This window comes from Diachasmimorpha longicaudata, chromosome 1 (genome assembly GCF_034640455.1).
Source record: "Diachasmimorpha longicaudata isolate KC_UGA_2023 chromosome 1, iyDiaLong2, whole genome shotgun sequence".
In the NCBI taxonomy this organism is placed as follows: Eukaryota; Metazoa; Arthropoda; class Insecta; order Hymenoptera; family Braconidae; genus Diachasmimorpha; species Diachasmimorpha longicaudata.
Window position 1 is genome coordinate 9,066,566 of NC_087225.1, and position 22,510 is coordinate 9,089,075.

Genomic DNA, 22,510 nt, shown 5'->3' on the forward strand with positions numbered 1-22,510 from the left:
TTTCATTCACTTTGAGAATTTTTATTTCTCATATTCTTCAAGAAATGGAATTGTGATGGAGTAAAGTTTGGGCGTATGACAAGTGTCGGCCTTGGATAATAACGTTGGCTGGTATTTCTGCACTGTTTTTCAACATTTTTTTATCCAATAACAGTCTAGTGAAATTTCAAGGAATTTCAAGATCGATTATATTGACGGTTTCATGGCGCGCTCGGTTTACGCTAACAACTCCAGATACTTTGGATTTCAGGTTTTGTTGTCATTTCAGGTTAGAGCCAGCATTTTATTTGTCATCCGTTTAAAGTTATGGGACTTGAAATAACTTCTGAAGTCTCCGGATGGAATGGAAAATTGGTGGGGTATATAATTTGTGTGTGTGGAGAGTCCATAAAAAATGATTTCGGTGGGGCAGTTGGAGCTGCTACTGGCCTTTTTTTATACACCAGCAGAGCGTTCATCCGGTGAATATAGCTCTGAGCAAATGGGAATAAAATGAGTGCTTCATATTCTAAATGGAATACGATAGATACTGGTACAAGTTTTATCCCACGAGGCCAGAGAGAAGTGGGGATCACGCCAAAGTGAATCATGGACATTGCACTTTCAGCCTACATTCACTTATGAACAGCGTTCACGGTTGATTCGATAGCATTTCCATATTCAACGTATCCTGCGGGATTACGGAACTTCTATTAATCATTTTGCTGAACATAGCCATGTACTTTTGATGGACCTCATCATTTTATCAGCTTCATCGGTCCTTCTTCATTTACAACGATAGGATCTCAATTTCCTGTATTCCTGTCCGACTATTCCCTCAAACATCTACTTGGAATTGATTTCACATAAATTGGGATTAGATTTCTCCTGACTGAGCTATCTGGGTTTTGATGTCGAAATTATCTGAAATGACTCCAAACAATTTGATATCCATTAAGGAAACGACAATTGGATTGTATTGGATTCTCAATTTTCTGGTTTTTATGGGCGACGGCGATGGTACCTTCAAGCTTACTACCGTCTTTCGATAATTCGAGGGGAAGGAAAATTCAACGAAGATCTTGGAGATCGATTTCATTTAACAATCCTATTGCCATAGCTTTTATATTGTTTGGAACTGCCGTGTTTAGTGTTTGAATGTTTCCCTTTCAAATCAACATTTCTAGGAATGGTAGAAAAGTCTGCGATATCGACAATATTACCGAAGCAGATGAACAGTCGATGGGAGAAAAAGGTTCCATTTGGATGCAAAAATATAAGTCAATGTAAGTTATCATATTTTTAGAGTTTGAATAATTAATTTAATACTGAGTAAGCAAATCCACAGATTATTATCAGATAAATCTCATGATTGGAAAACTGCTGGTAAATTGATGGAATAAATTCTCAGAGCATGAACATTGGAAAGTTCATTCTCATAAAATCATCCTATGACAGCAGGAAACATTCAATCCTCTGGACTCGGCTCATTCGACTCAAAGAAAAACAAAGGATCGATCTCGAAACCTCTCTCCCCTAGGTTGTCAAAACGAAATACCACTCCTTGGAATCGTTGTACGTGAAGACGTTCCACTCACAACTAATCCCCTCGGTTTTACTCTGCACGTAGGAGATCTCTCGAGGAACTTGTGCCAATACCGGTGGGATGTTTTTACCTCCTTTTCGTACAACGCCCTATCAGATACCTTCGCGGAGTTGAAAACCAATCCGTCGAGGATTTTTATTTCTCTCCCAGGGTGGGCTATTATTTAGAAAAGTTATTCAAACTTCGGGGTGATACTGATTGGTGATATCGAGTTGCCCCTGTCTTTCCCACTGTTAAATTAGAGGGCCGACATAAATCAAGAAAAAAATATATTTTTCCCCCAGAATATGAGTTCTAATCTGTTGTTATCGCAGTGGACAAAAATAGGTCTTTTCGAGCCCTGGTAACCCAATGCAAGGAGTAGGAAAAAATGAGCACTGGCATGAATGTGGCTTCAGTGGTGTGACTACGATATGTTGAAAAAAATATAGAATTTTTATTCTCCGCAACAAAATAATTTTTTTAGAATTAAAATTGCTAGTAGATCAATGATCCACTTTGGGTTGATACCCAGATCTTCCTTTACCCTTGCCTTCACCTTCCAACTTATCTCGCATTTTTAACCTAGGGAGGAAAAATATAAGAGTCATGCTTGCGTGCGGAATTACCCGAATTGAGGGCGGCAAGCCGTGGATACCGGTCCTTTATTTCTCCCCTCCTCCATAGTTGGAACCGTTATTTTTCATCCCGACTTAGTCGAAAAGTCAATTCCTAACGAAATTCTTCATACGCGACACTCCTTCATGTGCCCTTCGAGACCAAATTTTTGTATTGATCCACCAAAGTCTTAGAGTCAGCTGTATTATTTTACAATCATCCTCGAAACCACAGGCCGATCTTCCTCATTTACAATCTCAAACTTTACCTCCCAAGCGCCAACTCCATCAAGATTGACGTACCTACTTCGATTTATTTTTCAAGTTATCATGCGTAAAAATTCCAAGCATGGAATCTCGATTGGAAAGTAGTGAGCAGCTGCGGAACTTGGGAAACCGGAAACTAACTTCCGAAAACCTGAAGATTGAGTTGAAATTGAGCATTCACTCCTGCGGACCTTCCTTCCCAACTTTCGGACACAGACCTGAAGAAGGGGCCCTCAAGTACCATCCGCTCTTTTCATGGTATTTCGCTACGTCATCTGAAGGGCCGATGTTGTGTATAGAATGCAGAGTCACACCTCTAATTAAAAAAAAAACTAAATCTCTCGAGAAGTGAATGACTATTTCACTCGTGTCAATGAGGAAGGGAGGAATAGAAATTTTTAGGTCATAATGCCTTGCTCTGGAACAAAAAATCCAGCAACTTATGATAATCACGTTGCAAGCAGATTCACAGTAAACACACGCCACTCAACATAAAAGCATCATCCTCATTTCGCCACGCGGTGCGAGCTGCATGAGGGATACATGTATTCCAATGTGACCATGAGAAACTGAGACACAGAAGCGGTGTTACCATAGGAACCGCGCTTGCGTGTCATCCAAAACCTTGTGAGTGAGTCTGCCGTTCCCGTTGGAATTATCACAGGGCTGGTTTTTTTCTCGCGCGTAGCACACCCGGGGAATCTCAACCAGCTGGGCGGTGTCTACCCATCCAGACACGTTGACCATCGACTAACTTTTCGTCCGTGTCTCACGCGATAGCCTCAATGAATTGTTAAAGTTACATGAAAGTGAAAAGGGCCTATTGTGCATTGGCGCCAAGTGCCAAGAGAATCCGTTGAAAGTGAAAGTGAAAACTGTTATGTGATGGTATCGGTGTGACCTTGGCATTTTCATTCCGTTTGATTTAGTTCTTTCAATTTTCGCCGGCATCGCAAGGCTTAAGTCGATTGATTAATTATACGCCCAATTGGATTAATTAATTTAACGTCTTTCGCGACGATTTTTCTTTCCCTCGGAGGAAACATTAGTTACTGTGGTAAATAATGTCGGTAGCGGCGGAATCGTCTGGTTTAGTTATTAGATATTTCTGCCACCCTTTGGGGTTAACGAAACTTCAAAAAAAATTGTAATTGAAAATTGAGATTTGTGTGGGGAAAATCAAGGAGAAGTATCGATCGCAGGTCAATTATTTGATGGAAATTATTTATTTGTCTCGAATTTTTTTGTTGCTATCTAGAGGTAATTTTATTTTCTCCATTGAATCAAATTTCCAATGAAATCCCCAACTCCACTTTTTTTTCGCTTAGTTGTATTCCATTTCCATTAAATGATTAATAATTTTTGCTGTATTTGTGTGTGTTTCACTCTGGTGAAACAAATACAGCAAAAGTTATTGAATATATTGAGTGAATATATTTTTAGAATAAATCGTTCGTATTTCCCGTGGAGTCAACTAACCAAATAAAGCTGATATTATTTATGGTCGAAAATGAGGGATTGAATTGAATTTTCCGTGAAATATAGAATTTCATGATTTTCCCCATCAATCGCATTCAATATCGCTGACCTGAAAATCACTACTCCCTTATCCACAAAATTTATATTTTTTTTCTAACAATGCACCCGACTTCCCGCCCTGACCACCCTCACCCGATGGATATGCACTATCGCACTGATGTGGAAAGTGCACTCACATCCAGTATCAGCTGATGAAGCTTCCAATATCAAAGGATATTATCGGAGATCGAAAGTGATCCGCAAAGTTCAATTGCAGCGGTTTAAAATGGATCGGGGGATGATCGCTGGGGATAATGTGGATTACGGGAGCATCGATTAATTAACAATTAGGTGGGGGAAGTCTATTGTGGGAAGAGAGATCATTCTATACACGTGAAAGTGCTACCGTCATAGATACAATGGTCGATGTATTGGACGGCGAGAAAAGCTCAGTATAAATTTCCTAACCGTGCGGTGATCGCGTCGCGTTTTAGATGGCCCCGAAAAATTACTGATCTCTCGGTGAAATTTATTGATTGCTTCGGAAAATTGATTAACTGCATAGTAAAATTACCCAACTATTCCATAATTCTTTAAAATGTGTAGATAACTTTTGTTGAGCAGTCGACAACTTTTACCAGAGACCGTCCGCTTGAATAGGGGGTGGATTATCTATAACGGAATTTTCATCCACCGGTGGATGTAAATAGTCTACCACCATTTGATACTTATTGTGGACAAAAAAATCGCTACAAAGTCGTAACATAGTTCATGACAGACTTGCTATTTGATGAGCAACAAAGGAAATTTTTCCAGAAATATTTATCTTCTCTGTTTAATTTTTCCCTGAGTTACAAACGAAAATAACCACGAAAGTACCTTCTGTACACAATTACTTATATTTCACGATAATTTTAATTAATAAGGAGTATAAATATAGCTTTAATTTTCACATGGAGAATAAAGTGATTCCGCTAAAATCAGTTTTTAATAAATATTTTACAACCTGCGATGAACCACAAATTTTATTTAATTTATGACCGATTTGATTTGTTTGGTTTGATTTCTGTCTTATTTATTTGTTCGACTCTTTATGTATTTATTTATTTTTTCATTTATTTATGATGCCACGTTAGTAATTACAATGAGTTCCGTAAATTCAGTGTGTCACCGCATGTTCCGGATGTGAATAGCCGCCCGATAATTCAGGAGAAACGGTTTCTCCTGCTTCCTATTTCATTCTCTCCCAGCAAATCCCACCCGAGTATAATAGCAATTTCAATTAAATCTCAGCTGTGAATATTCCGCGCTGTATCTCAGAGTGAGAAAAAAAATCAATAGTTCTGCTCTGGAAACCACTGGGATAATTGAATTCTCCGATTTAATTGTTTCATCTCAAAATTACCGCTATCCGTGCATTGCGCATTGTGCGGCGTTCATTTGTTTACATAGAGCATCACTTGTCCTTGACATTCCGATATTTTCCACAAATCAATGGATTGAATTCATCATTGTAACTCTTTGTTTTCCTCATTTATTCATTAGTGACTGTCAGTTGCCATTTCAGTGGTGGATTCCACTTTCTCTTTTCTAGTCAGAATTGGGAACACATTTGGGGTGTGGCATTTGGGACGATTTATCTGATGATGCATTACCCCTAGGGCCATGTTGACTGAACTACCCTCTATGTCGTCCCCTTTGTGGGGATTTTATTCGGTGAATTCGTTGGCTCTCGAGGATCGGGGGATATTCGTTACTAGAAATCTTGGGGAATGTTATTCTGTTGCATGTTTCCCCGGAGTTTCATCTGTTTTTCTTAATTTCTTTATCTAGGGTTCGTCAGGGGGTTGGGAAACCGAACAGGATGAACCAATGCCTTCGTTTTCCGAAATTATTTCTTGAAAATCTGTCGTTGCGTTGGGAAACCTCCGAGGAATCGAATGTGATTAATCTCTTTCAATATAAAAAATAATATCGCATACTTCTCAATGCAAAACACAAGGGGAGAAAAGGTTCAGAGAAATTATTCTATCGAAATGAATAAATTTATCGTTTGATAACTCTTACATATAAACAAAGGCCTGTACCATATTTGCTGCACCTTCATCGCGACGAACTGTTGGGTGGTATTGTTTTGGTATATGTATGCATTAAGCTACCCACAAACTTCCACCTCGTCTGCAGTAATCATCAAAATAATGAAATCACAATACCACTATACCTCGTAAACAAACTATACCGAGCGCACGAGGTATTCCTGATGGTGATTACACGAGAAGGGCTGGGTTACGCTGTACATTCCATTCATCTTCGCTGAGATCTCACCACCGGGATGCTACGCTCACCAGCCGTAAACTCTCGCAGTGACATTCGGGGGGTGGTCGAGGAGGCGGGATCTATCCCCCCCGGGGAATAGGATGAATTAGATGAAAATGCATTATGACATGCCTTTTGCGCAGTTAGAATTCCCTCTCCGCTAGCTATATCGACACTGAGTATCCATCAATTGACACTCTCCACGTCGATCACTGGTCGATTTGATGTTAACGTCTGGGCACACGCCCTTGAGATGAGACTACTTGATATTCAATGACGCAGTTCACGTTTGTAACGAACCATTCACCATCGATTACTCTTCATAACCAATAGTCCTTGACTATTTGATTCGTTACGAATGTATTGATGGCCTTCGATCCGAACTACGAAGTCGTAGTTTAAATTCAAATTTTCATTTCTCCGTGAGGGCGAAATTTTTTCCACGTTACGACAAAATATATCACTAAATGATTTTTATAGTTTTCTAATATTGGGCTCGTTCAAAGGGACTACAAGAAAAATTATTTACAATTGATATTTTTTTCCGCATCAAGGACATTATTATTATATATAGAAACGCGAGATATTATAATAATTAAGGAATTAATAATTCAGATAAGCAATAGTTGACAACTTCAATTTCTGTTTAATATTGAAATTTACGTTACTTCGATATGACTGGCCGACGTGAATACAGCGAATCGTTCCCTACAACGCTTAGATGGGCCACAATCATGATGCCAATCTTCATAACGAACCGTCAGACGACGTGAGAAAAAAAAAATTTAAAACGTGATTTCACTGTCTGAGAGACGGCCAACGGGAAAAAAATGGGCCGCGGAGAATTTCACTGAACCTAGGGTCGTGGTTGGCCGCCAGAGAGGGAGGGAGAGGGGGGGGAGAATAAAAAGCTCCAGGAAGTGCCAAGTTGGCAAGTAATGAAGGGACGAGATAAAAGTGCCCACCGAGTATAGTGAAGGAGTTCTCGAGAAAATGAGAAACCGGTGTGAAATGAATGCAAAAGGCAAAGAGACCCCAAGGAGATGGTGAACGAGTTTAGTCAGACGGAGTGAGAAATGAATGTGTTAAACTTTAACGTGGTTCGTTAGTTATTATCTCAATTTGAGGAGAAATTTTGGTTGGATTTATCGGAGAATAATTTTCTCGAGTAATTAATCATTCACCCTTTCACACTGATTATTTACGAACAAGGAGAGAAATTATTCACTTGACTTATCGCTGATTATTTCTTCTCTCAATTAGTCGAATGTCACATTTTGATGATTTTTTTTCCATTAATCATCAATTATCCAGATTCAAATCAATAATGAACGTATTCATCAATAAGTGATTTGATGGAACGACATTCCTTCGCCATTTACTTTCGTTTTCCCAAAATACAAAAATCAAGATTCGATAATTGACCGGATAATCGCCAACGTCTCGGACTTTATTACCTCAGGTATGGAGCATCAATTCTTCATACTCAATCTTCTTATCAATAGTGTACACAGCGCAAACGTGCTCGATCCAGAGGGACAATTCCACGTGGAGAAAATAAATCGGTGGGGGGGGGGGGGGGGGAATAGACTGCAGGACAAAATACGAGGGGAAGAAAATCGAAGAGTTAATCTCAAGAGTTCGTTTTCGTAACAGTGTCTCGGACATTGTCATCCAACACCTCATTCCCCTACATTGCGGAGATAATTAGGCGACAAGTCCGTTAAATCACAAGAAAGCTATCATTAATGGTCCATTTCACTTGGAGAGACATCTTCATTCGGCAAAAAAAATCCCCCTCTCGATTTTCACGAGTGAGAGTTTATGGAATATAATAAGTTGTGAGGTCATTAGTGCCCTGGACATAATTATCTTGCACATTATTGTCTTCTGCTGTCGTATTATTGTGTTAAAGTGAATTATATTCCTTCGTCAATCCACTTTCTTAGATATTTTATAACAATTCTTACAACAACCCGGCTATTTGCATTTGGAATATTATGTTTAAAAAGAGACATGATTTGTTGATTGATGCAATTCCCGCGATAATTGACACCAAACATGGTGGTTTACTTATTTAGTGTCCCAGAGTAGTTCTCGATCGATTGCACGACGTAATTACTAATCATCTGGGGAATTACCTGCTTCGAGAACCGAGACAACCTCTCCCAAGGGCTTCAAACCAGTGCCCCAGTTAACATTTAAATAATTATGGTTTCCACGAGATATCTGGAGCTCCAGCAAGACTCTAAGTATTGATGCAGAGGACCTTTCCAATCATTCCAAAAGCATAGAATCAATGCAATGCAATTGAACAAAATAATAGGCATCAATAGATGCGATCTACACCCAACTAATACACACTAAAAGCTGCCTTGAGACCAATATAAAAAGAGCCTACTCTTCATCCAAAAAATAATCAATATTCGAATGTCTATTCTAGTCGATTACGCAATCATCCCCGAGAATTAATTGAACTCTAGAACTTCCCCACATTGTTCCATCAAATCATGACTCAAAACCCTGGTTTTCATCATGTTTAAAAAAATTTAAAATTACTTCTGAAGTCAGAAAGACATTTTCTTCTTTATTTAAAAACAAGTCTCTTCCTTCAGAATATTACGAAAATTTTTTACGGCGAGATGTGAATGCATAATCCATCAGCATCTAACGACTAGGACATATTCACCACTGAATAGGACCCATCCTTACCCCGTCCTCCTTTCCGACCCGTTTTCCTGAATTTATGTAACGAAATGGCAAATGAATAATTCTTCAAGACTTCCTCCCCAGACGTAGATAGAATAACCAAGTGAAAACATCCCTCGAAACAGTGTTGCACAGACCCCGAAACAATGCACAAACTAAAACATTTAAAATTCCGGACGGATGAAGACCGAGACGTTGACACAATCATGAAAAGACGACTCCATAAATCAGTAGTAAACATCGTAATCAGAACGATCGATGCTCAAGGTTATCCGACTGGAGTACCTGAAACCTCTCAAAGTACTCAGTGAAGAGGAACCACAAATACAGAATAAAAAATGCAATCGCTCCTGGTACTACTGCCAGTGATAGCTGGTCTTGTGAGTTCAAAACCCGGAATTAATGGGTGGAAGTTGTCCAGTCACTCTATTCAGGAAATGGCAAGCACTGGAAACCATTCACTAACATCATTGACTGTTGGTCTTCTGATCCCTCACACAAATTTTGGTGCACGGGAGTACACAAAAGCTATCAACAAAGCAGTCTCGAATTTGCATAAGGCAAATCGTGGCACACGGAGATTTTCATTTTTAGCGCGTTATCAATTTGGTCAACACCACGTCAGAAGCAAAATGATGGAGCTTACACCGAGTCCGAAAGGTAAAAGTAATCCACTGATTTACAGTGATGATAGGTAATTACTGAGATGAGGGTATCAAATTCAAGAAGCTTTCGTGAGCGGTTGGATGAGGTGTCGGTAGCACGCTAGATTATCCCAGAAAATTCAAGGCAATTTTCCCAGCGATAATTGAATTTTTGACATCTCTTCTGTCCGCAATTTATTTTTGATTAATTCCATTCCTTGATAAATTGTACCGTTTATCATGCCTTTAAATCTATCTAGATGGCGATATTTGGACGATAAATGCAGTTAATTTTCGCGAAAACCTTCTCGGAAAGTTCAGACGATATAAATTAAATCATTATCATGTTATATTAGTTATAAACGAATTCACGGATTTCTTTAATTCTTAAAGTGTTAAAACACTCGTACCACTAAGCGATGTCATGTCGCCCATTAAAACGCCCATAATTTATTGCCGATCAAGTGTCAACTGGGGAAATTATAATAAGGCAATCTAATCTGTAAATTATTCATGCGTTGGAGAGCACTTGACTGACGTTGATGGATTCGACATCAATCCATAAGCCCACGAGCGAAATAACGGGTTCCATCAGACGAACAAGTGTCCATCATTTATGAACCCCTAATATCGATAATTCTCATTGTCGACAGTAAATTGGATAGACTACAGTGGACACTAAGCTGAACAGCAAGCTCATTAATTTTTCCACTCTTCCCATAATCTATTACTGATCCTAATTGACTTACCGCTTCTCTGCTCCTGTTGACTGGAGAGTTCCATTATTAATATCACGTGCAATCAGGTCAATAGTAATTCATTACTCTCCGGGTGCACTGCATCGCATACATGAAGGAAGTGCATAGCTTATTGCCTCTCCAACCAGTGAATTAATTCCGCATCCTGATCGCAGCACCATCAACGCTGCATTACCAATTCTGAAACAACGAAGTAGAATTTTTTTTTTACACACTTGCATAGAAAGTTTCCACCTTGTTCCCTGATAAACGATAGTTAACTTAGTACTTTCACAGGAACAAACTCATGTATGAATTTTACATTTTTCACAGACAGCCTTCAGATAAAAATGATTGGTATTAAAAAAATTGGTTAACAATTACGATATTCACGAATTTGTTGATTTGAAAATGATGCCAATGCATATGTCAATTGCCAAAAGACAATACGCAGATCTCGTACAGGAAAAATATAACTTTATATATTTTGGGTGAACAACATACCATTATGAAGTTAATTATTTTTGAGGCTCAGAGCTATCAAATATGAAGTGGCCAAACGGTTGAAGACCGTTCCATTCTGAAGTGAGACAGCAATATCATGTAATGACAGTAACAAGAGTCATGACGGTATCGATAATCGTTGATTGATTAATACATAACATCAAGAGTTGTCAGTAAATCTTTCTAATAGTTATCACCACTTCATTACTTTGTAATCCCGGATAGTGCTATCAGCTTATTAGAAGCCCCGACTCGTGAAGATTCTCCCCATTTCTTCAATGTATTAATGCTTTTAATTCATGCTATCACCGATATTGGTTCCCATGTCGTCCAGGACGGTCAGAAGGGAATACCTTCGATGTTCTATTATTAGTCTCCTGTGGTTTACGGGAATGCCGTATTGCAAATTAATTAATTGTTCAAATTAAGGTACCCTAGTTATCAGCGAATATTGCATCTACTCGGAATTTTCTAATATTAATGAAGGTAGATGAACCAGCTCAGGAGCACTGGCACTGCGGCCTCATGAATATTTAGTCAGGATAAAAAAAAACGTATAAAATGTACCAACTCTATGCTGTTAGTATACTCTGTATGCTGTTGCAATTTTTTTACATTTCAAGCAATAGTTGCGCTTGAATTATCCATATTACATTAACTTTCATCGAGCTTAGAAGTTCAGGATTCATAATTTATTGGTAGAATTATTGTAAATCGCGAATGTCTTAATCAATAATTGTGAGCGGAATTTGAAGTAATTTTTTTCGGAAAATTAAATCGTTCCGTCAAGACTAATATGTATATCGATTGCGAATAGGCTAAATGGATCTCGTAATTCCCTGCAGCACATTAACTACAAACAATTACATTAACGACCAATCTCTTAATGCCTATCCCACGGATTTACCCCTGTTTGGAATTCACGGGAAGCGAAATCTCTTCGCCCCAGCAGCATCTCGAAAATTCAAAGTAACTGTTGCGGGTAAATCAGGGCCAAGTCAACAAATCCACAGGATTAGTTTCGAATATAACTCCAGGTGTACGAAACCACAGTATACACCGTTACAGGAGCTTTGCCACTCTTTTTTCATGGTATGCGGTCACGCGTTTGGGAACTTATGGTGTACGTGTTACGAGGTTTATGGTCGGCTCGACTCCCCTTCTGGGATACCTCTACCAATGGTCTCGCCATTCTACGCCTACAGAATACAAAGAACTCACTAGAGAAATGAGAACAATATTCGTTGACTTTGAGGGATAAGAGAGTGAAAGAAATGTAGAGAATGTCAATATTTTCTCTATACAAAGCATTTTAAACATTCGCCATTATTACTCTCGAGGGAAAAATGTAATGAAATATCTTCCATTCTTCAAACCATTACTTTTTACGCTTGCCGTTGTCAAGAGTTTTTTATTTGTTAAAATTCGTTATACTGGCAATAGTGCTCACAAAGCAATTATTTGTGGGAAGTTAGTTTTTCACTTTGAAATCGAATTTACTCACTGATAATCTTCTCTTCTGTCTAAACAATCATTTGATTTGTAATTAATTAAATCAGATTCACGGTCAACAATAGCCAATAATCTCATTGTTCAAACTTTTCAAACTCCACCCCTGATTATTCATTTCCAACTACACCCTAAACTATAGACAATTCTTATCATTTATGTATGAACCCAAAATTCAATTTTTATAGTTGAAAAAAAAATCATGATCATTGAATTGTTTCAGCCATTCTCGACTCTTTATGCAAAGAATTTCTCACTGTGAACGTATCAGCAATTATCTATTTGATGAACTATGAACAGTATGGAAGGAGTACAGCTAGTGCTCAATATTTCCTTCAGCTAGCTGGGTACCTCGGCATTCCCGTGATAGCGTGGAATGCTGATAATTCCGGCCTGGAGAGGGTAAGATTTTTTTTCACCGAGAAATATTCGAAATTACGGAGGAATAGTTGAAGTTCATCGGCCTTGTGGAATTACAAAATTTCTCCCTTTTGTGCACAGCGAGCCTCCCAGAGCTCCCTTCAGCTGCAGCTGGCGCCATCGTTGGAACACCAAACTGCAGCAATGCTGAGTATACTCGAGCGATACAAATGGCACCAATTCAGTATTGTAACATCACAAATTGCTGGACACGATGATTTTATTCAGGCTGTCAGAGAGAGAATATCCGACATGCAGGACACATTCAAATTTACAATATTGAATGCTGTTTTGGTGACGAAGCCCAATGATCTGATGGAATTGGTGAGCAGTGAGTCGAGGGTTATGCTGCTATACGCTACTAGGGAGGAGGCAATACATATCCTGACAGCTGCCAGGGATCTCAAGCTCACGGGCGAGAATTATGTCTGGGTTGTCACCCAGAGTGTCATCGAGAATCTTCAAACGCCCAATCAATTTCCGGTTGGAATGTTAGGTAATACGCACTTAATTAACCGAAATGTTTTCTATGTGCCTCTGCTAATAAATGTGTATGTTCTAATTTGAATCATGCGAAGATTCCTACAAATATTCAACATTCCATTCTCGTTAGTAACGCAGACAAGGGGCTTCACGAGAACCAATTCAATGCTTCCTTTGATACAACATCAAAGGGTTGTCGTTCACGCACGAAAAAATTTAATGCACAAAACCTTGGGAATTCGCTAGATTTTTGTCGAAATCTTATTGGATTTCCATTGAACCGTTTGTTTACAGCCCAAGCACTTAAATTGAAAACAGTTGATAAAATTCACTTTTCCTATTGAATCTCTTCTATTGCCATATTTTCTATAGAAATTCCTCATCAAATTTCCAACTTTTTATGTTTGATTTGATCAATGAAATGAAAAAAAGATCGAATAAAATAAATTGTGCAGAAAATATTTCAATAGAATGAGTTTTACGGAGAAATCTGATTCTATCAACTTCTTCTATGCAATCTTTCCCATCAAATACTTCAATTAAATTAGATAAAATTAAACGGACTATTTAACACGCATCCGATAGACTTATTTAACAAATTTCCTAGATTTTTCTGCCAATTTTTTTGTATCCAATCATCTTCGACGTTAACTTCTTCAAATATTCGTGAAATATTTCTCCCACAACGGAAAATATTTGCTCTGTTTTTCCCAACACTACCAATACTAGTAATCGACTTATTCTGGAAAAGTAATGAGGCAAACATTGGCACGCATTTCCCTCGATGCTACTTCTGTTCCTGCTGGTGAACCGGTGATATTGGAAGCCATTTTTCACTAGGGTTTAATTTTTTTCTCTGTCTCGCTCGGTAGGAGTCCACTTCGATACCAGCAGCACAAGTCTGGTGAATGAGATCGCAACGGCGATAAAAGTGTATGCCTACGGGGTCGAGGACTTTGTGAACGATCCTAGGAATGCTCACCACAGCCTCAACACGGCACTTAGCTGCGAGGGATTGGGGGAGTCGAGGTGGAACACTGGTGATCGATTTTTCAAGTGAGTTATTGTAATTTGATCGATTAAAATCAGTAGCGAAACGGTAAAGTGATTTATGCCGACTTGGCTCTTAGCCGGGTTTTCAGGGACTATCTCTCAATCTAATGCAGATAACGAAATTTCCTTCCTGGTCAATTCTTAACTCAGAGGATAAAAAACGTTTGTTCAAGATGCAACAAATGATGCGTTATCAAATACTATCGGTCGCAATGGAAAAACGTGGGGTTTCGAGACCCCCCGCGGATTGCGCCGATAAATATGTCATTAAGTACGACATCAGTATTAACTCACCTAGCACCGAGTAAAAATAGATAAATTTGCCAAATATCCATATACTTGAGAGAAATTAAGACATTTCCAGATAATTCGGATTAGATGCCAATTATGAGAAATATATCTCTCTGGAGGATGATTAGATTATGATCTTGCATGAATTCTTTTAATAATAATTTAGGCTATAATTTTAATAATTATGAACGTTAATTCAGATTAATGAGCGACCATAAATCTATGAATATTTGTATTAATTCTCATTTAGATATCTGAAGAATGTCTCAGTCGAGGGCGACCAGGGTAAACCGAATATTGAATTCACTCAGGATGGAGTTTTGAAGGCAGCCGAGCTAAAGATTATGAACCTACGTCCTGGGGTTAGTAAACAGCTCGTGTGGGAGGAGGTGAGTATCATAATTCCATGTTAATATTTGTAAATGCTTGAACAAAATTACGGAAATTTGGTAGAAAGTGTAAATTAATATTTTTGAAACGAAAATACTTCGGAGGAATAGTACCCATGGACTTGGTATAAATGAAGACACAAGCGACTAATTGCGGATAAAGTAACGGTCGTATGATTTGTCGGATAGGGTCATTTGTCTTCTTATTTGACAAGGAGATAATGATCACCAAGATATCAGAGGACCACGAGATTCCTTTGAGAACAGCATAAATTATGTTTATGCACCGACCGGAACTATTGACTGCACTCAAGCCACTATTTACCTTCCATTTCTGAAAGCTCCGACTTTATTATTTCCGGTTGAAGAAATTTCCATTTGCCGCCCTCTCTCATTTACTCAGCCACATATAATCCGAAACTCGATAAAGGGAGTCCAATATTACCGTAATACCTCGGGCGATAACACGTGTCTCATCAATGCGAGCTGTAAACGGTCATTACCGAGATTAGGATGATTACATCTGAGCCGGGTTTACTTCGAAAAGTTTATTGGAAATAGAACAGGAGTGCTCTCAGCGTAATGGGGTATTCTCGGTAATTACATCTTTTGGTCAAATTCGAGAATGGATTTTCGCGTACAAAGCAAGCTTTCTAATTACTCAAATCTAAACTTGCAATTTGTTGTTACCTCAATCGATTATGATCGCAAGAGTTCGAAAATGTAATCAATATCATAGGAAGTCCTCTTATGTGGGAGTCGTAAATACACAATAATCAAAATAATAATATAAAAATAAATTCTACCATTACAATAAAGGCAATTCACGTAATTCAAATGAAATATTTCTTTGCAAGTATGAGAACAAAGGGGGAGAAAGAGATCGAAAAAATATACAAAGCGCTTTGCAGATATTATCAGTTGCCCGTACGTGTAAATAAAATCGTTAACCTGGATTTATATTTTCATAGATATTTTTTATGCTTGATTTCCCGGGTGTTGTCAGTATTTTTTATCTGAGCATTTTTCAGTCAAGGTTGATCGGTAATTCTGCCACCCACGATATCGAAAACCAATGCGCATAGCTATGTGCCGAGAAATATCACATTGCAGTGATATTCGTACAATGTCAATGAGTGCCCATCGGTGTGTCGAGGAGTCGTATCCTAGTCACCTGCCAGTGTTTCGCTTTGTTACTCTGCTTTCATGAATTCATGACGTAATCGGTTTTTTCGGATTTTTTTTCTACCGTTGACAACTCACTGGCGTGGCAAAAGATCAAAAAAAAAAATTGTAGAGAAGAACGCAGATAAGGGAAATAACGCTCGGTGGATTTCAGTTACGGCAAACACTCTAGCATCCACGTCGAGTTAACGCGAGTAGCAGCTTTTCGCATTTTTAATGGTGGCAGATACACAGAGATAAATAAATATTCAGCAAAAATAATGGAACGTTCCGACGACTTCCGTAAGTTTCGTCATATTTTTCTTAACTACATTTCACTTCGAAATTAAGAAAAAAATGGATACTTTTAATTGAATATATCTCTCCGTGTATTTAGATTTTTTTATAACGTCATAAACTGATAAAATAATATTCCGAACTCAATAAACACGTAAGAATCAATGAGTAATGACACGATAATTGATTTATATTAAAGATTGGTGTGTGGAAGTCATGGCAGAAAGAAGGACTCGACATAAAGGACATCGTTTGGCCAGGAAATTCGCACACACCGCCACAGGGTGTCCCCGAGAAATTTCACTTGAAAATAACGTTCCTGGAGGAGCCACCGTACATCAACCTGGCCCCACCCGATCCCGTCAGTGGCAAATGCCTGATAGATCGAGGGGTTCATTGTCGGGTCGCCAAGGAAGCTGACATGGCTGAGTAAGTATTGTCCTAACAGGAATAAACTGCCCAAAGTTTCTCACAAAACCGACTACTCGAGAAACAAACGAAAGAATGGGAAAAACTTTCTTATTATATTACGGAGGGTTAACCCTGGGGAACACCGAGGTCAATGAAGGGACACTATATTAACGTGAATTTCATACAGAAATGCCGGATGGAGCGAAAGAAAATGAATGAGCTACTCTTAATAACTCTTTGTGATGTGTCAGATATTTTATTGTCGATAATCCGAGTCTTCACAAAGTTGAGTTGGCTTTCCTGGTTATTTTCTATAGAAAAATTGAGCGCGAAGAGAATTAACAGGATATTTCACGATTTCAAAGACCATGAAATCGTATTTTCAAATATCATTGTTGAAATATTTAACCTTTGGACCGTACCGTTTCGAAAATTCACCCGCACCGTACGATAGGGTCTGTCAGACCGCTGCTTGAGCTGAATCGGCTGAATTGTATTTCCCGGAGGGTTAGCCCAATAAATACAGTATATTTCAGCTCGAGTGCTCTAGGGATTATTGGTCGCATGGCATTATCGTCCAAGCCGGAGGCAATGAATCTATGCTTCGTTAATTTTTGTCAATTTTTTTAATACCTATGCATTAATTACATTTTTTCTTTCACGTAAATCTCGTCGGATAACGGAAGACCGTTTTTATGATACATCGAGCACACGTGTAAGTTTCCGCGGTTAGAGGATACCATAGAGTTACGTACACCGCGTACAAATCCATCTGATAGACCACTAGTAGAGTCGAAAGGTTAAACATGAATCTCATCATTCATTTTTTTTTCTGGTAAAACATGTTGAGCCGTGTTCTGAACCTGCCAACTTGAAACTTTTAAAAGCCGCTGTATGAGAGCTTCAAGAGTTTTCATTTAAAATGATAAATCGCAAAATAAAGCTCATTTTTCGGGTGAGCGGTTACAATGTCAAGTGCTTATTGGTGAAAATATAAAATATAACATTCGTATTTCGTAATGTGAGAAGAATGTTATTGCTACTTTCTTTACAGTATCTACATATGTATGCATGAATAACGCTACTGTGATTAATAGAAATAGTCAATATACTCTGTTAAATGATAGTATTACACAGTCAAAATTTCCACCACCTTCCACTACATAAACTTCCTAATTCGTATAAATTTAAATTGCATAATCCTACGCAAATGGTGCCAAACTCCGAACACACCCCTGGGAACTGGAAACACCCCTCAGACCTTTCACAATCAAATTCTCCACCATTTATTCCCTAAAAAAACAATTCCCCTAATTCGTATGCCTTCAAATAGCAGAATCACAACAAAATAGTGACAGAATTCGAAGTTCCCCTAGGGAGCTGCAAATACCCCTTGGGCTCTGAATCCACAGAGAAAGCCCCACTTTGTAGCACTGAGCAAGTCTTAACTTTCTCCGTCTCAAGGACTTTGAAAAGTTACTGTCACATCACCTACCGAGTGGCCATCTCACCGAGTGTCTGTCTGTCTTGAACTTCGGAAAATTAATCCAACTCAAAGCTGCAATTATCTGCACTCTCTCATTTGACGTAATAATAAACCTCTTTCAAGCAATTCAATGCTTGAATCAGTGTTGGTGAGAGTTTACAGGACAATTGACAAGTGTGCCCTTACGAGTGTAGATAACAACCGGCACAACAAACATCGTAAAATTATTTAGTACCGTACGATTTGTAAAGAGAATTACGGTGATGGACAACCACAGGTGAATTTTCATCGTAAATTTTAAATTCCCATGTTTATTGTCCTGGGGCGGATAAAAAATTAAAAGCAAAATGAACTTCGAGCTTCCAGAATCTAATTACAAGAGGTTAATTTATCGAATTTATTGAACGCTCCAAATGAATAAAAATAAATACAAAAGAATTCCGATTTTAAATTATTATTGAAATATTACGAAATTAATTCACGAGCCACTCGATTTAGGGCTGATCAACCTTTCGAATTCAGTTATTCCATATTCGAGACAACTCAATAGTCTTCCTATAACATGGTATACCACAGCGTTTAATTCCTCCCAATTCTTGTGCTCTATATAAAACCTTGAAATTGTCGTCGGCCAAAACAAAACGATCGAGTTTTCATTTTTCTCTCTTTCTCTCTCTCTCCCTTCGGCAAATGGTAAAACCGTGAAAATCGTTTTAGCTAACTGAATCTCCCCTGCAGGTACTCGCCTATCGACAGATGAGAGTTCATCGAATTGGGAAATATCGTGGTTTCTGGTATAATCTTCACTCAGCCCTTAACTATTGAATTCAATCTGCCTCGAACCGGTGAATTGATATTGGTACGAATGAATCTCGTCGCTGGGAAATTGGAAATTAATTTATCGAACGATAAAACATTCCCTTATCTTCGCAATACTCAACTCCCATTACATCTCATTCTTACGTTCTATTCTCCCCTCTTCGTCTGGTTGCAAAACCAATTTATTTTTACACGAGAACACATCATAAAGATTTTCTCTTTCATGGAGTCTCTGATAAAAAGAAAATTCTGCAAATTCATTTTCCGTTCTTTATGACAATTGTTCTTATACTATTCTTCAACCGTAAATTTCGGTGCCAAATGCCACCATTAAATTTATTTAAGGCAATTCGTAGAATAATATCGAATCTAAGATGCACAACAAGTGGTTGCACAGATTGGCATAAAGTCAGAGCAATGCCGACTAGGTCATAGGCCTTATGAATGAACATGACACGTAATTCCTGTAATTTATCCTGACCCTTCACCAACAGTGTGAAACAAACGATTGAAACCCTGCCCTATCAGACTCCAATTAATCGCACTTTGTGAAGAGTATGAAGTAGGGAAAAAATCGATTGGAGGGTAGAAACATTTGAACAAGCTTTGTGCTTCCAAACGCCTGAGAGGATGAATGATGGAGCCACGTGGAGCTCGCCAGCCTACGAACGGTGGTGTTGAACGAATTGCAATGGATGCTAATTAAAAATTTTCCATCTCCGCTTACACTTAGATTCATCACGCGTAAAAAATCCATTTGCCAGGAAAATTATTTCAATTACTGGGGATTCATCCTGGAAATCTTGTCAGATAAAGGGATGATTGGTGTTGACCGAGGTCCCTCGTGTCGCCGGAGATCACTTTTTATTTTCATTCTCATAAATAGGACACGCTGAAAAATTTCCGATATTATCGAAGTCGCGAGCGGTGTGGGATGAGTCTATAAAATTGAAATTCACAACAGTTTCACCAATATTGGGAGTTGGAGTTTTATCGGTGAGAACGAGAGGAAATATTCATTTTTAAAATGAATTTTCATAGGAAAAGTGAATGAATCCGATGAGCTGAATGAATTAAAATTTTTTAACGTTTAAATTTCGTTGTAAAATTTTCAGATAAACCAAACTTGATAGACAGTTGCTTTAGTCTCGACGCAATCATTTTTTTTTCATAATAATAACGTACTTTCCTAATTAGATCAATGTCAATTATATCAAATTCAATGATCGTCACGAAATTTATAATTTCCTCAGGGCAATAGAATCATATGTATTGGCAATAATTCGTGCTCATTACTTCCGATTGTAATAACAGTAGGTACGTGTTGGCCGTAGTAGGTAATTTATCGCCAGTACTCTCCCAAGTTTAAATTACATCCCAAGGTTTCACTATGAATTTTCACGCCGAGTAAAGTTCATAAGGCCTCGGTTTAAATTAAATCAACAATGTATGAAGTTTCGATGAATAATTTTCGGGGAGTATTTTAATGAACCGGAAACGAAACAAAGCGAATAAAATAGTTAGACTCTACCCGATGCATTGAAGTGCTTTGTTTACTTTGTGTTTGACGATCCGAGCGACCATGTTGGAAATAAACCGGGAAAACTGGGTTTAAGGAACTTTTGGGGAACTGCCAGGAGAATAAGTGGAGAACTGTCGGGGCTGTTAAACCCAGCGAGTGGTAACTACTGGGGATGGTCAGCCATGCGATAACTTGTGGCTCAGACGATTCCACCTAAGCCAGAACTACAATTATGTACGATATTATTTCGGGGGTCGCGTGTTATGGTCCGGAAACATTAATTGTGGAGAAAACTTTTTTGGATGAGGATTTGAGGGGAAGGGAACACGGAAACGTGACTCTTTCTTTTACTCGCAATAGTTCCCTATCGACTGGAGAAAGTTTGTAAAACTGCCTTTTCAGTTTCAAATATAATTAACTTCTTTCACTCTTCTCCTCTGATTCCAGAGATATTGAAGGACATAAAAGCTCATTTGATTCTTCTATGGTGATCACTCTTGAAGAAAAATATAATTCTTGCGGTCTCATCTCCCAAATTTTCAAGTTTCTCCAGAAGTGAATTTTCCGATCATGTTTCGTACAATGTAATGTTTCAAATTATATAAATAATATAATTGTTTTTACTCATACAGTAATTCTTCCCAATTCTAAAATGACCTTAGATATATACCACTAATTTAGTAACAATAAAAGCCATCCTGTTCGAAGGCAAAAGCAATTTCCCAAATCCCATCTATCAATTCCGCAATTTTCACCAATACCTACTCTAACTCAATATCTACCGTATATTCAAACAGAGTGCACGAATTACTCCCCAACTATCGATTCTAATTGTGGCCGGTGTTATAGAGAAAACCAGTCTAGCGGTTTAATTCCTATATTTTTTCATTCTAGAATGGATATCCAATCAGCCCAGCGAAATGAAAGCGTTTACCAGTGCTGCAGTGGATTCTGCATTGATCTACTCCAAAGATTCTCCCAGGCAATTGGATTCACGTATGAGCTCGTCAGGGTCGAGGACGGTAAATGGGGAACGTTGGAGGTATGTCCACGTTTTTTTTATTGAAGACCAATTGAATGTTACCAGCGAGTTCGAGAGAATAACAGCTTCAAGAAGAGCTAGTCCAGAGCATGTTCTGGAGGAAAATTTCATGGATTTTCAAGTCGTAAAAGGAAAGCTGACTACTCTTTTAAATTGGAGTATCATACGATTCCACTAAATTTCGAATTTCTGGAAATTACCAAAAAATCGACCTTCCTGCGATAATATTTGAGAGGAAAAATTAAAGCAAACGACACATAAAGCATTGTTGTGATTTAAAAAAAATTTCTTTTCAAATTAAATTGCTATGCCGTTTTCCCCAGGCCCTGGGGTCACCATAAATTACGATTGTACGATCCAAAAAAATATGGAAAAGCATTGAACATAATCAAATAGCGTTTTTCAATGAAATTGGGAAATAAAACCAACAGGGAGGACATAATCACTTGATGAATCCAATACCTTTGTGATATGTTCTCCTCAATAAAAAAATTATTTCTCAATTTTCATCCACCGTGAACGATTCTCTTGACTCTTTGACTGTTCATTAGAATGGAAAATGGAACGGTCTGATTGCCGATCTTGTGAATCGTAAAACCGACATGGTGCTCACGTCTCTCATGATAAATTCCGAGAGAGAAGCAGTAGTTGACTTTACTGTGCCTTACATGGAGACTGGAATTGCCATTGTCGTAGCCAAGCGAACGGGTATCATCTCGCCTACTGCGTTTCTAGGTGAGAAACATCT

At 38.3% G+C, this 22,510-nt stretch overlaps 1 protein-coding gene across 4 annotated transcripts in view; it reads left to right on the forward strand.

Annotated features, from left to right (window-relative positions):
• Window positions 1–22,510, forward strand: part of Nmdar2 (NMDA receptor 2) — a 69,159-nt gene that overhangs the window by 36,915 nt on the left and 9,734 nt on the right. For 3 of the 4 annotated variants that reach the window (XM_064137115.1, XM_064138386.1, XM_064137868.1), the window contains exons 4-10: window positions 12,609–12,787; window positions 12,887–13,301; window positions 14,161–14,344; window positions 14,883–15,021; window positions 16,682–16,911; window positions 21,615–21,762; window positions 22,314–22,497. In XM_064137115.1, coding sequence (XP_063993185.1) covers window positions 12,609–12,787; window positions 12,887–13,301; window positions 14,161–14,344; window positions 14,883–15,021; window positions 16,682–16,911; window positions 21,615–21,762; window positions 22,314–22,497 — 1,479 coding nt within the window. Of the gene's footprint in view, window positions 1–3,227; window positions 3,596–9,075; window positions 9,652–12,608; window positions 12,788–12,886; window positions 13,302–14,160; window positions 14,345–14,882; window positions 15,022–16,681; window positions 16,912–21,614; window positions 21,763–22,313; window positions 22,498–22,510 lie in introns of those variants that run through there. The other variant, XM_064138581.1, reaches the window with a different exon arrangement.